At 49.3% G+C, this 15010-nt stretch overlaps 1 protein-coding gene across 3 annotated transcripts; it reads right to left on the bottom strand.

The window, feature by feature from the left end:
- Positions 1-679: 679 nt before the first annotated feature.
- LOC132583692 (somatotropin-like) lies at positions 680-12902 on the bottom strand. Of its 3 annotated transcripts, none has more exons than XM_060255320.1 (5): positions 12858-12902; positions 8461-8627; positions 7008-7121; positions 5220-5381; positions 680-1113 (listed from the first exon to the last, which is right to left on the bottom strand). In XM_060255320.1, the coding sequence occupies exons 1-5, from the start codon at positions 12865-12867 to the stop codon at positions 913-915; spliced, it is 654 nt and encodes a 217-aa protein (XP_060111303.1). In that variant the 5' UTR covers positions 12868-12902; the 3' UTR covers positions 680-912. The 3 variants fall into 3 exon arrangements, with proteins under 3 accessions (XP_060111303.1, XP_060111302.1, XP_060111301.1); XM_060255319.1 differs by lacking the exon at positions 12858-12902 and adding an exon at positions 10700-10777; XM_060255318.1 differs by lacking the exon at positions 12858-12902 and having other exon boundaries at positions 8461-8978.
- Positions 12903-15010: the final 2108 nt, after the last annotated feature.

Raw genomic sequence — 15010 nt, 5'->3', positions numbered from 1 at the left:
GCCTCCCCTCCCCTCCCCTCCCGTGACGGGACAGCAGCTGTTCATCAGTGCTGCAGGGACTTTGGCTTGCTCTGCCTGGAGACAGGCCCAGGAGGGGGCTCCAAGCTGGGAAATTCCTGGAGATTTAGGGGGGGTGGAGCCTGGGGAGAGGAGGGGTTTCAGTGGGATGCAGTGCCACTGAGTCCCTTCCAAGGGGGCCGTTTTCTCCAGGGGAACTGACCTCTGCCGCCTGGAGACCAGCTGTAATCCCAGGAGAGCTCCAGGCTCCACCCGGCCGAGGGGTGGTGGTGGGCCAGGGGGTTGCAGCCACAGGCCATGGTCCTGCCAGAAGGGACCAAAGGGCCATTTAGTCTGCAGTCATATTTCCAGCCACAGCCCAGAAGACGCCTTTGGGTTTCCACCAGCAGAGCCCTCCTGCGTTTGCATCCTTTGAGTCACGCATCTCTGGAACCAGAGGCTTCACGCGGGCTGTTCCTCCATCAATCTTTTTTTTTTTTTTAAAGCTCTCCAAACCAACAAGCAGCACGAGGCATTGGGAAACGTTATGAAAACCAGGATTGGCAGGAGATCTTTCCAGCCTCAGATGGCAGTGTTCATGCACGCAACCCCCCCCCCCCCCCATAATCGTTTAATAGGCTCGCTGTGCTTCAAATTGCAATGAAGTCACCGCCCGCTTGAATTAAGCTGACAGCAGGTTTATTTATTTATTTTTCGTACAGGCCCAACTGCATTCGTCCTTCCACGCACGAAGGGGGCATGTGGCAGTTTCTTACAAGCAGTGGAGCTATGAAAGGCAGCATGCTTTGCTCTCCGTTTGGCTCGGTATTTCCTTAGTTACAGGAGACTGCAGCGGAGGTGGCCTCAGCAGGCCTTGGAGAAAGGCACGAGGCAGAGGGGGTCTTTTATTGGCCCTCAGAAGGTGCAGTTCATTTCCCCAAAACGCCGGCATTTCATGACTTTCAGGTAGGTCTCCACTTTGTGCAGGTCCTTCTTGAAGCAGGACAGGAGGCCGTAGTTTTTCATCAGCGAGGCTTCGTTCTGGGGGCTGGCGTCAAACTTGTCATAGCTGTGCATGAGGAGATGAAGGCCCCGGGAGCTCCCGTCCCCCACCTCCTGTGGGAAAATGCTTTTATAAGTTGGGAAGACTTAGGGCATTTTCGCACTGACCTTACGCCGGAGCGACGTCCCTCTTCACCGCGCAGCGTCTGCGCGGATTTCGCACTAATTGCTCCGCAGAACCCGGAAGAGCCGCAAAGTCCCGTGGCTTTTGCGTCGCAAATGTAAACTGGTTTTTGGCGGTTTACATTTGCGACGCAAAAGCCACGGGACTTTGCGGCTCTTCCGGGTTCTGCGGAGCAATTAGTGCGAAATCCGCGTAGACGCTGCGCGGTGAAGAGAAACGTCGCTCCGGCGTAAGGTCAGTGCGAAAACGCCCTATGAAACCAAATTTTGTAAAACATCCCAAATATGGCAGATTTCCCCAAGCCCCGTTTTATAGCCACATTGCACACAATGTTTCTCCCCCTCCCTACATGCGGAATCACATCAGTCCCTTTGAAAAACCCCTTGCGGAAAAACCTGGGAAGTAAAAAAAAAAATAACCAACAAACAAAACTGTTGAGATGTTTGAAAACCCACATAATAGAAGCAAATGCCGTCTTGCAGTGGCCGCTGTGAGAGTAGTTAGTCAACCTCAACAGTATTGCCAGCCTTCAAGCCTTGGTTTCTGTCAGTAAAAAGACAGGGGAATGGACGGAACCATTTCCAGGGACAATTTGGACATTGAAGGAAAAAATCATCAGGGCCAGTCCAGGCAGCAACTGCTGGATGACTTGCTACCATGCAACTTGTATGACCAGAACTGGCTGCTTGCTACTATTAAAAAGTAGCCACCCCACAAACCCAGAGTGGTGTAGTGCTTAGACTTTCAGACTAGGATCTGGGATACCAAAGTTTGACACACACACACCCCCCCTCACTGGCTGACTTTGGACCAGTCACACGCCCTCAGCCTGACCTGCCTCTTGGGATTCTTTAGAGCAGGGGTGGCCAAACTGTGGCTTGGGAGCCACATGTGGCTCATACATTTTATGTGGCTCTCAGAGCCCCCACCACCCCACCAGCCAGCTTGGAGGAGGCATTTGTCTCTTTAACTCACTTCTCCAAGCCAAGCCAGCTGGCAGTTTGGAGAATGCATTTAAAGTTAAATTTGCTTTCTTTCCACCTCTCCCTCCCCATCTATTTGCCTGCCTTCCCTTCCTTCCTTCCTGCTCTCAAACATCTGACATTGCGGCTCTCAAATGTCTGACGTTTATTCTGTGTGGCTCTTATGTTAAGCAAGTTTGGCCACCCCTGCTTTAGAGGATAAAACGGAGGGGAGGAAAATGATGTAGCTTGCTTTTGGTGCTCATCGCAGGAAAAGGCAGTGAAGTAAATAAATAAATGACGGTTGGAGATGGGGGGACAGATAAAAAGTGGATAGTGGATAGTCAGCAAAAGAAGTCTTTAACTACTTAGTCCCATCCCACCAAAGAAGTGGGTGGGTGTCCAGATACTATACACCAGAAATTAAATGCTTTACACAATGAAGAGGGACAATGCTTTAGGTTTCACATCAGTAAACTGACATTCTGCTTCTCTGCATTAGCCGACTGTGGGGATAAATTAAACTAGAATTCAAAAGTGGCTGCTTTATTTCTTAGTCTTCCAGCTAGATATGCCCCTGCTATCTCTCACTTGAAAATGAAACCGAATCTAACCTTTGATGATGCTATGAATGAACCGATCGCTACAGAGTTCTAACCAGAGAGAGCAGAGGGGTTCGGAGGGCTTGCATGAAATCCTTGTGCAAAAGGCTTCTTTGAAGGGGCAAAGCTCAGCCCCCTCACCATCTCTTGTAGGGTTTTAGGGAACTGTGGTTGACAGGATAAGGAAGTTGGGAATGTAGGGAGATGTGAACAATTCAGAGAGCCTTTTGTTATGAAGGGATCCCAGCAGGGGAGGGAAGAGGCTGCTCTGGGGCCTGGCAAGAAATCTGAGCTGAGATGCTGTTCTTGCGAAGGACCTGAACATAAGTCTTTTGAATACCTCATAGCGAAAAGGCAGAGAGATCATAAAAACTCCAAACCTACCAAGAGTGAATTGAAGCATAACAGTTTCAAAGCATATTTAAGAAGGGAAGATTCTAAAGTCTTCCTTTTTGATTCTGGAGCAATGGATCATATTTTTAATTGCAAAGAATTGGCCAGTAACCTGCAAACAGACTCACCTCCCTTACCTGTTTTCCTTGGGAACGAAAGCAAAGCTGGTCTGCAGGGCAATGTCATGCTTCGGCCACTAGATGGCACCAAAGACTTAATTTTGAAAAATGTGATGCTTCTGGAAGGATTTCTCAGTTCCTTCACCTCCCTCAGTCAATTAACTTCTCAAGGTTATAAGGTCGATTTTAATAAGGTTAACTTACAGGATCAAAAGAGGGACAAACGCACATTGTTGGTGTGAAAGATAAAGAGCTTTTTAGCATACAGGAAAATAACGTGCCAAAGTTAGACCGTGAAGCTGTACCGAAATGGAACAAGTAACTTGTTCTTGTCTTACAAAGCCACGTTCCCCTGATGCAAGTGGGCACTGCTGTTTGAGCCACAAAAGCTACCCAGCTATTCTGGACATGCAGAAAAAGGGTCTTACCAATGACATTGACTTTACACAATGTGAAACTAACCCTCGCTGTGTTTGTTGTATTCAGCCAAAGACAGTTAACCGGCCCTTTCTGAAACAGAGTGAAAGGAACTCCAAGAAGCCACTGGACCTGATACACTCTGATACTTGTGGGCCCCGCCATCAACCACTGGGGGAGACAGGAATTTGGTTACATTGATTGATGACTTTTCTAGATATTCAAGCACTTTTCTGCTTACTGAAAGGTCACAGATGTTGGACAATGAGAGAGTATGTAGCACGGGCATCCAGCAAGTTGGGAAGAAGGCCACAGGCTCTTCGGTCTGACAATGGAGAAAAATACATCTCAGGTGCAACACAGGAATTTCTGAGAGGACAAGGGATCGAGCAGCCAAGAATCAGAACCATCAAATTGGAAGGGACTTCCAGGGTCATCTAGTCCAGCCCCTGCACAATGCAGGAAACTCACAAATACCCCTCCCCACTGACCCCTGTTCCATGCCCAGATAATGACAAAAAACCTCCAGGATCCCTGGCCAACTGGCCTGGAGAAAAATTGCTTCCTGATCCCAAAGTGGCAATCAGTATCATCAGCAAATTTAATAAGCATCCCCTCTATTCCTTCATCCAAATCATTTATAAAAATTGTCCCAGGACAGTTCCTTGAGGCACTCCACTTGTCACTCCTCTCCAAGCAGATGAGGAACTGTTAACAAGCACTCTTCGAGTGCGATCTGTCAGCCAAATGTGTAGCCTGTTGTGCACTCTACTAAATGGATACAGGTTCCTGGTTTACCAGACCGGTGAATCTAAGAAGAAGGAAGCAGGGAAGGCTGAGGATATGGGGGCTGCTTGGAGGAGAGAAAGAGTGGGGGGAAGGGGATAGACGGGAAAGTGAAATCCCTCTGCAAGGCTGTGCTGGTTCCCCACGACATAACTGAGCTCAGCCCGGTAGAACTGGAACTGGGCTGTAGTTTTCCCAGGTAGAGGCTGCTGGGGGAGGGAAGGAAAGTTGAAGCGGTAGGGTAGGGTGGGTAGAAAGGAAAGAGCCTTGACCTGGATAGCCCAGGCTAGCCTGATGTCACCAGCTCTCAGAAGCTAAGCAGGGTCAGTCCTGGTTTATACTTGGATGGGAAACCACCACGGAAGTCCAGGGTCACGATGTAGAGGCAGCCGATGGAAAACCATCTCTGAAACATATCTTGCCTTGAAAAAGTGACAGGGTTGCCACAAGTTAGCTACGTTTTGATGGCCTTTTCCACCACAGGAAAGCAGGAGGAAGGAAGAGGGGGGGAGAGAGGTTATCGGGATTTTCAGGGAAGGTAAAGGAAACAGTGGGGGAAGGGGAATTAAGATGCCCTCCACAAGTCTTTCTAGGTCCTCCGCTTGTATTTGTCTAAAGTTTGAAGTCCACGACTGCTTACGCTTTCTCCAGTTACAAAGATGACCTCATCATGCCTCTCAGTTGCTTTCTTTTTGTTTGTTTCAGTAGTTTTTTTTTAATCTGATATTTTTAAAGGTGGAACGACCGCCTTGCTTACCTGCATGAGGACCCGAATCCCTTCTTCCAAGTCTTGGAGTTTCTCATAGACTCTGTCTGAAGTCCCAAAGACGAGATTGTTAGTGAACACCCTGCTTAAGAACCGCACTGGACTGAGCCACGACTGAATGAGGGTGAGTGAAAACCTGAGCAGTTCCATATCCTACAACGAAGGACAAAACAAAGAGACAGAAATTAAAGAGCTGTAATCGCATTCACCTCCAAAAGAATATTCTTAAATATACCAGCGGCAGAGCAGTTGGCAAAGAGATGTGTTATCGTTCATGATCCCACAACTCTGGAATTCATTTTCTAGAGAGACATGCACTTTCCCTGGAATTCAGTTTAGGCAATTGTGTTCAAACCAACACTTAGTTGTCCGAGGTAGGGTAGCATTATTAGGATTTCGTTACCAACCCTGGGCTCTTTGGAGGGTGGGGCGGAGGGGCCAGGTGCCCATAAACATTTGATCCAGCCACAGCTCCTCCCCTTAGATGGCTTCTTCTGGGTGTGCAGCAGGGGTCACTGGGGGTGTGTGGTTTCCTCCCTTGTGCAGGGGGTTGGACTAGATGACTCTGGAGGTCCCTTCCAACTATTTGATTCGATGACTTTGTTGATTGTACATTGTGGGTACAGAGAAACCCAGTCCGGGAGCCTCCTGATGGAGCCTGGATGATGAACTCCAAAGGGAGTTTCCCATTTACTGACTTTAAGCTGTGTGCAAATGCACTCCAAAGGGGATCACAAGACCTGTGTTTTGGTGAAACAAGGCATTCCCCCAAACTCACATGCGCATATTCTTGTGTGGTGTGGTGTTTGTTCTTTTGTTTATACTGAAATGCACAAAATTACCTTTCCCGGAGTCAGCCCTGGTCCTGCTAGCCTGGCACCATCTATTGCAGGGGTCTCCATCCTTTTTGAGCCTGCAGGCACATTGGGAATTGTGCCCTGGCACAGTGGGCACAGCAACCACGTGGTTGCCACAAAATGGCAGCCATGGGATGCAGAACCAGCCACAAAATGGCTGCCGCCTCTAGCTTTCAGTCACACAGAGAAGGTCTTTGTGCTGTGGTGGCAACTGCTGCCAAAGCAACATTCTCAAAAATCTGCCCAGCCAATCAGATCTCTAACAGTCAGTCAGAAGCCTTGCTGGGCAAAAGCAGCTTCCTAAAAACACCTGGCTGGCATCAGCAAAGGTGTTGGTGGGGGCCCTGCACCATGTTGGGGGCTCCTGATCTACTCTGACTGGCAGTGGTTGTTCTGCACTTGGGCAGAGGTCCTTCCCAGAGGCAATCCCCTGGGTGACATCTGGCCCAGCACTTCCGAAGGAGATTGCATCCCATGCCTCTTTGGGGCATCAGCAGATGGGTGAAGATGTGGCACGCCAGCCCTCCTGTCTGCTGCTCAGTGCCTGCAGCCCAAGCCCAGGTGAGCATCATGCTTCATACCCAGAGCAAAGCCAGGTTCCGTGCTCGAAGGAAATGACCCTTCTAGCATGAGCTGACTGTTCTTCCGTGGGCTCTAATAGCTCCACAGTGTTCTTCGGCACAAAGCTAGGGGGTGGGATTGACCACTCACATGCCGGGGTGGGGGGGCTGGAGAGAAAAGGGGGGAGCGATTGTGTGCCTGGAGACTGAGAAGCTTGTTTTTGCAGTGGGGGTGTGAGAAACAAATGCTGCTTGGCCACCTCGCCTTCTCTGCTCTCTCCCACATGGGGTCCTTCAGGGGCTTCCTACTGCAAAAGGTCACATTTTGGGAATCAATGCTGCTCTTCCGTGCGACAACTGACCGACTTTTGCTGGGCGTCATCCTTCCCTGTGGGGGCTGGGATGTTTTCAGAATAGCAGACGGCTGACTGGGAGTTCTTGGAGTTCCGCTGGTCTTCTGGGATGTAGGACCGTTCCTATAAAAAACCCACACAAATGCTGTGAGAAGAAATGATGCCCCCCGCACCCCTGGAGTGGGCAGGGAGGAGGAGGCAGGGCTCAGGTCAGGTGGGGCACAGAGCTGCCCCAAGGAGGCTGGGGGGCTCAAAATGCAGCACACACCAGGCCCAGGCCCTGGGGGAAGGTCTTTTGCACAAGCCCCCTTGAAATGAGCAGCAGCCACGCAGGGAAGGAAGGAGAACTTCCCTTGGGATTCAGCTAGAGTTGCCAGGTCCAATTCAAGAAACATCTGGGGACTTTGGGGGTGGAGCCAGGAACAAGGTTGTGACAAGCATCACTGAACTTCAAAGAGAGTTCTGGCCATCACATTTAAAGGGACCGCACACCCCTTTTAAATGCTTTCCCTCATGGAGGATAGGGGCACCTTCTTTGGGGGCTCATAGAATTGGACCCCCTGGTCTAATCTTTTTGAAACTTAGATGCCGTTTTGAGGAGAGGAATTGGATGCTATGCTGCAAATTTGGTGCCTCTACCTCAAAAAACAGCCCCCCAAGAGCCTCAGATACCCACAGATCAATTCTCCATTATACCCTATGAGCATCGGTCTCCATAGAGTGTAATGGAGTGCCCAGCAGACATTTCCCTCCCCCCACTTTCTGATGACCTTGAAGCAGGGTAGGGCCTCCAAACCAGGGGATCCCCTGCCCCCACCTGGGGATTGGCAACCCTAGGCTCCGCTCTGTCTCTCCGCCCCTTTTCCTGCCCTTACATGTAATGGCTCCTAAAATCTATCGCCTTGGTGGCCCTCAGTTGCCTTGGTGGCTTTAACTAGGCAGAAAGACTGGATAGCAGTGTGGTCCCTCAATAAAGAAAGAAATATCTCCTCCAAAGGCGGATTTTGTGGCACAACAGAGGCCCTCTGCACATGCCCTGAGGCTAAGGTTGCCAGCTCCAGGTTGGGAAACACCTGGAGGTTTTGGGGATGGAGGCCGAGGAGGCCAGTGTTGAAGGAGGGGAGGGGACTTCAGTGGGGTGTGACACCACAGAGCCCAACTTCCAAAGCTGCCATTTTCTCCAAGTGATCACTGTTGCCTGGAGATCGGCTGTAATACCAGGAGAGCTCCAGCTGCCGCCTGGAGGTTGGCAGCCCTACAAAGGCACTGGATCTTGCACCGCTTCCCACTTTCCAGCTGACATCTGAAAGCCCCCCTGCAGAGACCAGGGTTGGGGGGGGGGAGAGGGGAAAGGGCCACCTTCTGCCCCTTTGGTTTCCAGGGGGGTGGACTAGATGACCCTGTGGAGGCCCCTTCCCGCTCTATGACTCCCTGATTCCAGGGGAGCCCACCCAGTACTCACAAACTCCTTGAAAGTATCGGCGGCGAGCAAGTGCAGGTGCTGAGCGCGCAGGACCGCGTTGGCAAAGAGGCTGGAGAGGGGCATGGAGTGGAAGGAGGCGGCTCCCTGCGGCCATTGCAGGACCAGGATGACCGAAGCGAGGACAAACAGAGGAGGAGGGCTGGATCCTGCAGAAGGGAAGGGAAAGGGCTGAGTCCTCTGCGCCCCCACCGCCTCAGCTCCTCTGAAAGTCACTGGAAATATGCATCGCCAGACTAAGCCAGCAGCTATGCTAAAGTAACCTCCCACCCTGCAAGAGTGCTTCATCGGTCATTGGAGAGAAGGAGGCTAAATTTCACTCAGTCTGGTTGGAAGGCCCCGGTTCTTTGGCCACTTGTTAAACCTGAGCCGTTGCATCATTTAGAAGGCATGTTTCCCAAGTACCCTTTTCAGGAACTCCCCTCTTTGCAGATGAAGGAATCCCAGACCTTGCTAGACCTGAGCTGTTCTGACTACTGGGGCAGTCGGTGAGGGTTAGAGTGCAGGTCCTAAACAGACCGACACGCTTCTGAACTAACTCACTTCAGTTGAATTAGAAAGGTGCAACTCTGTTTCAGATTGTCAGTGGAAGTAGTTTCAGGAGTGACCCAAAAGGCCACTCAACTTGTATTAATGCTTCACCTGCTGTGAACTAGCCCTGGGAGGATTTCTTGGAGGTTCCTGGTCCGGCTGGATCCACAGATCCATTTAATTTCCTTGATGATTTTGCAGGCGCAGAGATGGAGGAGTTCAGCTTCCTCTTCAAAGTACACCCAGTCTCTGATACAAAGAGCAGTTTGTGCTGCTGGATTTGGAGGTGCCCTTCCTAAACTGTAGCACCTTAACTCAATTTTAACTTATAATAGCTATTTTATCTATTTTAACTAATCTATGTAACCTAATTGTATTTTAACTTGTTTTGTCTTGATTGTATTTTATTCAAATCATGGTTGTCCCATGTCTGTGAGCCGCCCTGAGCCCGCCTTGGCGGGGGAGGGCGGGATATAAAAATAAATTTACTTTACTTTACTTTAGAGGAATTGGTCTAGAGTAGGGGTGTCAACCATGCGGCCCAGAGGGATCCTATCAGGCCCCCAAGCAACTGGCTGTCATCTGCTTCCTTCTCCCACTCTCTTGCTTCCTTCTGCATAACGACTTGCTTTGCAAGGCTTTCTCAATCACACAGGAGCTACAGAGTAAAACCTCTATTTTCTCCATTGGCTGAGGCTCCTCCCTGGGGGGGGGGAGGGAGGGAAAGCTTGCTTTGCCAGGCTCTCTCAATTGTACAGCAGAGCTACTGAGCCAAGCCTCTCTTCCTTCTGTTGGCTGAGGCTCCTCCCCCTCCTGGTACCCTGAGGAAGGAAGGAAAGAGCCAGAGCTTCCTTTGCCCAATTCCTTGGATCGCATTGGAGGAAAAAAAGAACTGTAATTGTGTTTGTCTGTGTCCTTCATAAAGTTTATATCTCTGCTACCTAATCTTGAACAGGTACACACAGGGCTCGGCCTGACAAGGACTCATGTCAGATCTGGCCCTCATAACAAAGGAGTTTGACACCCTTGGTCTAGAGTTTTTATCAATTTTAAACGGTTAAGGCCTGAGATTCTTAAACCAGATGTGCTGCTGATTCTCTGTTCACTGAGCCAGTCAACTGGATTCTCTTGGGATAGTTGCAGGTTCACTCCCTGATGTCATGAAAGAGTTAACTGGCTTGTTTGTTTATGGTAATTGTTAGTTAACTTTAGAGCCAATCAGCTGTCTGTAAGTAGGTCCCGGCAGAGAAAAGGAAGTCCTGTGCAACTGAGGGCCGGCCAGGGAGAGATGCGTTGAGGCCAGCGAGGGGGTCTCACTTGGCTGGAAACCCCGCCCCCTTTTCTCTTTCCCATCTTTCCCGCCATCAAAATCTCTCCCCCTACTCATGGGACTGCTGGAAGATAAATTTATATACCATCTGTAGTTTGTTTTTATAAGTAATGAGTATTTTAAAGCTATATATATATATATACACACACACACACACACATATAAAACATGTTGTATATAACATATACTGTTGTTATGTATTTTACTTATTGCTGTTCATCACCCAGAGCTCTGTGAACTCAAAATTCAAATTGATTCAAAAACTGAAAGTATTTCAAATTGATCCAAACATTGAAAGTACACACAAACAGAGTGACCTTTAGCCTGCCTATTCCTCTGCTCCTAGTCTTGTGACGTTACCTGATACTCTGCAGGTGGGCATTTTGGGGTTTCTTCTCTCTCCCCTTGCTTAGAGTTTAGAGAGTGAGCCTCCATTTTGGAGATAACTGTCACCAGGGGTCGTTTTGTAGAAAAATAGGTGGCACAGCTCATCCAGGGATTGTTATGCAGCTACACCTCCTATTCAATGGACAAGGTAGGTAGGTAGGTAGGTGGGGAGGAGGAGGGGGAACCCTCAGAAAGGTTTAGGAGCTGTGCTCCTGTGAGCTCTTGCTGAATTCAAGGCCTGACTGTAACTTGAAAGATGCAGATAGATAGACTGTTTTTTTAATCCTTATTGCGCAACCCTTCCTTATTTTACTAGTAAACTTTTAAAAAAGCTAATTTACCTGTGTGTGCTGTATGGTTCCCTTTTCCTCGGCTAAAATACCCAACAGGTGCCGCAGGCTGTGTGAACTGACCAGGGATATGTGTTAGAGGCAGCCATGATGAGCAGGGGCTGAATGCTCTCCTGAGAGAGGGCCAGTTCCAGGTTTTGGAGCCCTGAAAATGATCCCCTCCCCCCCTCCCTGCCCCCCACTATGTACCAGGCTGACTGCGTGGGCTGCAGGTGCTCTGCAAAGAAGCGGAATTACTGCTAGGAGCAGAGGGAGGGGAGAGAGAAGAAGGGGAGGGCAGCAACTGTGGCTCCTTCTCGTAGCTCCATCACTGCTCATCAGCTCAGCTGGCCTCAGAGACCTGATCCGACCACTATCACGACTCACTGGTGTTGCAGCTGACCCAGGAGTTGGCAGAAAGCCTCCTGAGACTCTCAGCTGTTGGCAGTTGCCCAACAGTGCCCCTCCCTGCTGCTGCCCCTGTTTCCGGGTAGACACGCCATCAAAATCCCTTGCTGCAGGGGTCCTAATCTGGTTAGGTTGGCTTTTTTTAAGGCTGAGTGGCCGTTCTAACCGCAGAGGTTTTCTTTCTCAGCTGCAGGCTTGCTGATGAAATTACAGCAGGGTCCTTGTGGAACTGCTTGTTCGTAACGCCCAGAGGAAGGAGCTGGGAGGATGAGGGGGACAGTCATTCAGTATTTGAGGAGGCTGAGCATTTCCATGCAGGAACTTCCCAAGGCAGGTAGCTGAGCTGATTCCCACCCTGAAATGCACAAATTTCTCTGCACCTCTGCTGTCTTTTCTGGAGTACCCGTATCTCACTTTTTTGAAATGGACCATACACATACCAGAGACACAAATTAGTTGTACACCAGGACCCAAGAATACAAATTCAAACCAATGCTGCACTCAGTTGCCAGGTTTACTGTGCAACCCTAAGCAGGTGGCCCGAAGCAGAAGAACAGAGGTGAAGTCCAGTCAGGCACCCTGAAGACCAAGAGAGTTTCATTCTGGGTAGGAGCTTAGGGATGCAGGGAATTGGTCTTAAAGGCACCCAACTGGACTTGAGCCTTGCGATCCTAAGCAGAGTTATATGGACATATGAAGCTGCCTTATACTGAATCAGACCCTTGGTCCATCAATGTCAGTCTTGTCTACTCAGACTGGCAGCGGCTCTTCAGGGTCTCAAGCTGAGGTTTTGCACACCTCTTTGCCTGGACCCTTTTTGGGAGATGCCAGGGATTGAACCTGGGACCTTCTGCTTACCAAGCAGATGCTCTGCAACTGAGCCACCGTCCCTCCCCAACATATGAACATATGCCTTCAACTGAATCAGACCCTCCTGGGTTCATCAAAATCAGTCTTGTCTACTCAGACTGGCAGTGGCTCTCCAGGGTCTTAAGCTGAGGTTTTTCACACCTATTTGCCTGGACCCTTTTTTAGTGGAGATGCCTGGGATTGAACCTGGGACCTTCTGCTTCCCAAGCAGATGCTCTGCCACTGAGCCACCGTCCCTCCCAAAGTTACACCTTTTTTAAGCCCCTTGCATCCCAGGTGTAGCTCTGCTGAGGCTGACTCTGCTTAGGATGGCACTGTCCATCTTCACGAGGGTCATCAACTCTATAATGAGCAGAATCTCCACGCCTTAGACAGCTGCACAACACCAGGCATTTTGACAGAGAAGCATTTCCCCAGCGATGGGCAAAGCCGTATCACTGAATTTCTGCCTGCCAGGTGGCCATTACAAGCCTTTGTCCATCACAAAGCGATCTCGCTTCCCGTCTCAACACATCAAAGCATACCTGCAGCCATGTCCTGTTCCCAGATCACGAGGGTATTGGAAAGCCAAGAGTTCCTCCTTTCGCCTGTACTTTCTGCTGCCCCTGAATGCTGTTTTTATATACTGGGGATGGGGGGAGGGGGCTGAGTCCCAATGCATTAATGCATCCTTGAGCATGGGGGTGGGTTTAGCCGATCAGCATCATATTGATAAATATATGTACAGGTCACCTGTGCTGATTGCGCCACATGACAACTGTAACCCCAGCTCTTTCCCTCCTTCTGGGCACTCCTCTCCATGCATCCAAAGGGATGGAAAGTTCTGGCAGAGTCCAGTCTCGGTTGTGGCTTCAGTGGGCCTCTGGGGAGCAGCTTAGCTTCACCCTCCCCACTTTATCCAGGAACTGAAACCAGGGAGCAAGGCAGCAGTGAGCAGCTATGAAGTCCTGTCCAGTTGCTTCCAATTTATCAAGACCCTCTGGATTGATGACCTCCGGAACGTCCCGTCATTCACAGCCTTGCTCGGGACTGGCAAACCGAGGGCCTTCGTGGTTTCTTTTATAGGGCCGATCCGTCTCCTGTTGGATCTTTCTCTTTTCCTGTTGCCTTCAACTTTGCCTAGCAAAATGGTCCTTCCCAGCAAGTCTTGTCTTCTCAGAATGTGACCAAAGTACAAAAGCCTCAGTTTGGCCATGTGAGGTTCTAGGGAGAGTTCAGGCTTGATTTGATCTAGAACCCACTTTTTTGTCTTTCTGGCAGTCCCCGGTATCCATAAAACTTTCCCTCCAACGCCACCTTCCAAAGGAATCTACTTTCTTCCTGTCAGCTTTCTTCGTTGCCCAACTTTCACACCTATACATAGGAATGGGGAATGCTGTGGTATGAATGAACTTGACTTTGGTCCCCAGAAACACAACCTGCCATTTCAGAACTTTTTCAAGCGTCTTTGCGGCTGCCCCTTTCCAGTCTCCGTCTCCTCCTGATTTCTTGGCTGCTGCAGGCTCCTGTTGGGTTGAGGATGGAGCCAAGGAACAGAAAATCAGTCAGGATTTTGAAAAATTGCTTTGAAAATGAAGGTGTGGGGTTGCAACCAGGTTAGAAGTTGTATTTATTATATAGAAAGTAGACTTAGTTCAAATGAAAAAGATGAAAATATATGCAAACAAGGCCAAAAAACCCCCATTTTAAGCAGGAAAAACATGTTTCTTCAGGTAATATCTTGCAGCTGCAAGATTTTGCAGGATGCAGGACCATTACCAAGAGGACCTGGAGACCATTACGAAGAGGACTCTGGTGGTTCTTCACAGCCATGAAATTTACATGGTTGAAGGAATGTTCTCAGGTCGTTACAGAAGAGAGTCTGTTCCATGCCAGCAACATCTAGATGGGCAATGGGAAAAGCACTGACTCCTTTCCAAGCAGAACCCCCAAGCCAAGAGCCAGCCAGTGACCATGGGAGACAGGCAGGCAGGGCCAGCCAGTTGGCCGGTGGAGTAAGGAAGGAATGGAAGGCAAAAAGGTGGCAGCAACAAGAGCATCTCAGTCCCCACCACTCCCATCACAACTCCCTCTCAGGAGAGGCTGAGATTCCCAGCCACCCAACCTCTTGGCCATGCCAAATAAAAGGAAGGACAAAGTGCATCAGGAACCGCCAAAAGCAGGCAAAAGTGGGAAGAGCAGCAAAGATGTACAAGATAACCCAGGCACTGAAGTCACAAGCGAAAAAACAACATCAAACAGAATTCCACCTGCCGTGCAATTATCTACAATCAAAGCAGGCTATAGGGAGAAAGAAAAATGGCAGAGTTCTCGGTTTAGTATTAGCAGTAACAGAGAACTTCAAAAGTTACAAACTGTAAAAGGTCATAGAGTTCTATATCTAGGGATCAATGGCTAAATGAGCAGAGGAGAACAGACATTTCTAGTGTGGGTGGGGGTGGACAAATCCTTTGGTTTTTTTTTTTTAAATCTAATAATTTTAATTTCCCAACATTCTCAACATGTTAAAGCAGTAAATCACATATATCAAACAGCAATTAATCTCACATTTAAAACCTATCTCCATTAGATATCTTACATGTCATAATTATCCTTATAGCTAATTTAATAGTTTACTACAGTAGGGTGGGCAGCAGCAGAAGTGGAAAGTGACCCTGGCAGAGGACCATTTGAAGAC

Source organism: Heteronotia binoei, chromosome 15 (genome assembly GCF_032191835.1).
Source record: "Heteronotia binoei isolate CCM8104 ecotype False Entrance Well chromosome 15, APGP_CSIRO_Hbin_v1, whole genome shotgun sequence".
In the NCBI taxonomy this organism is placed as follows: domain Eukaryota; kingdom Metazoa; phylum Chordata; class Lepidosauria; order Squamata; family Gekkonidae; genus Heteronotia; species Heteronotia binoei.
Note: the sequence above shows the minus strand (reverse complement) of the source record. Positions and strands in the feature narration are given on the sequence as shown.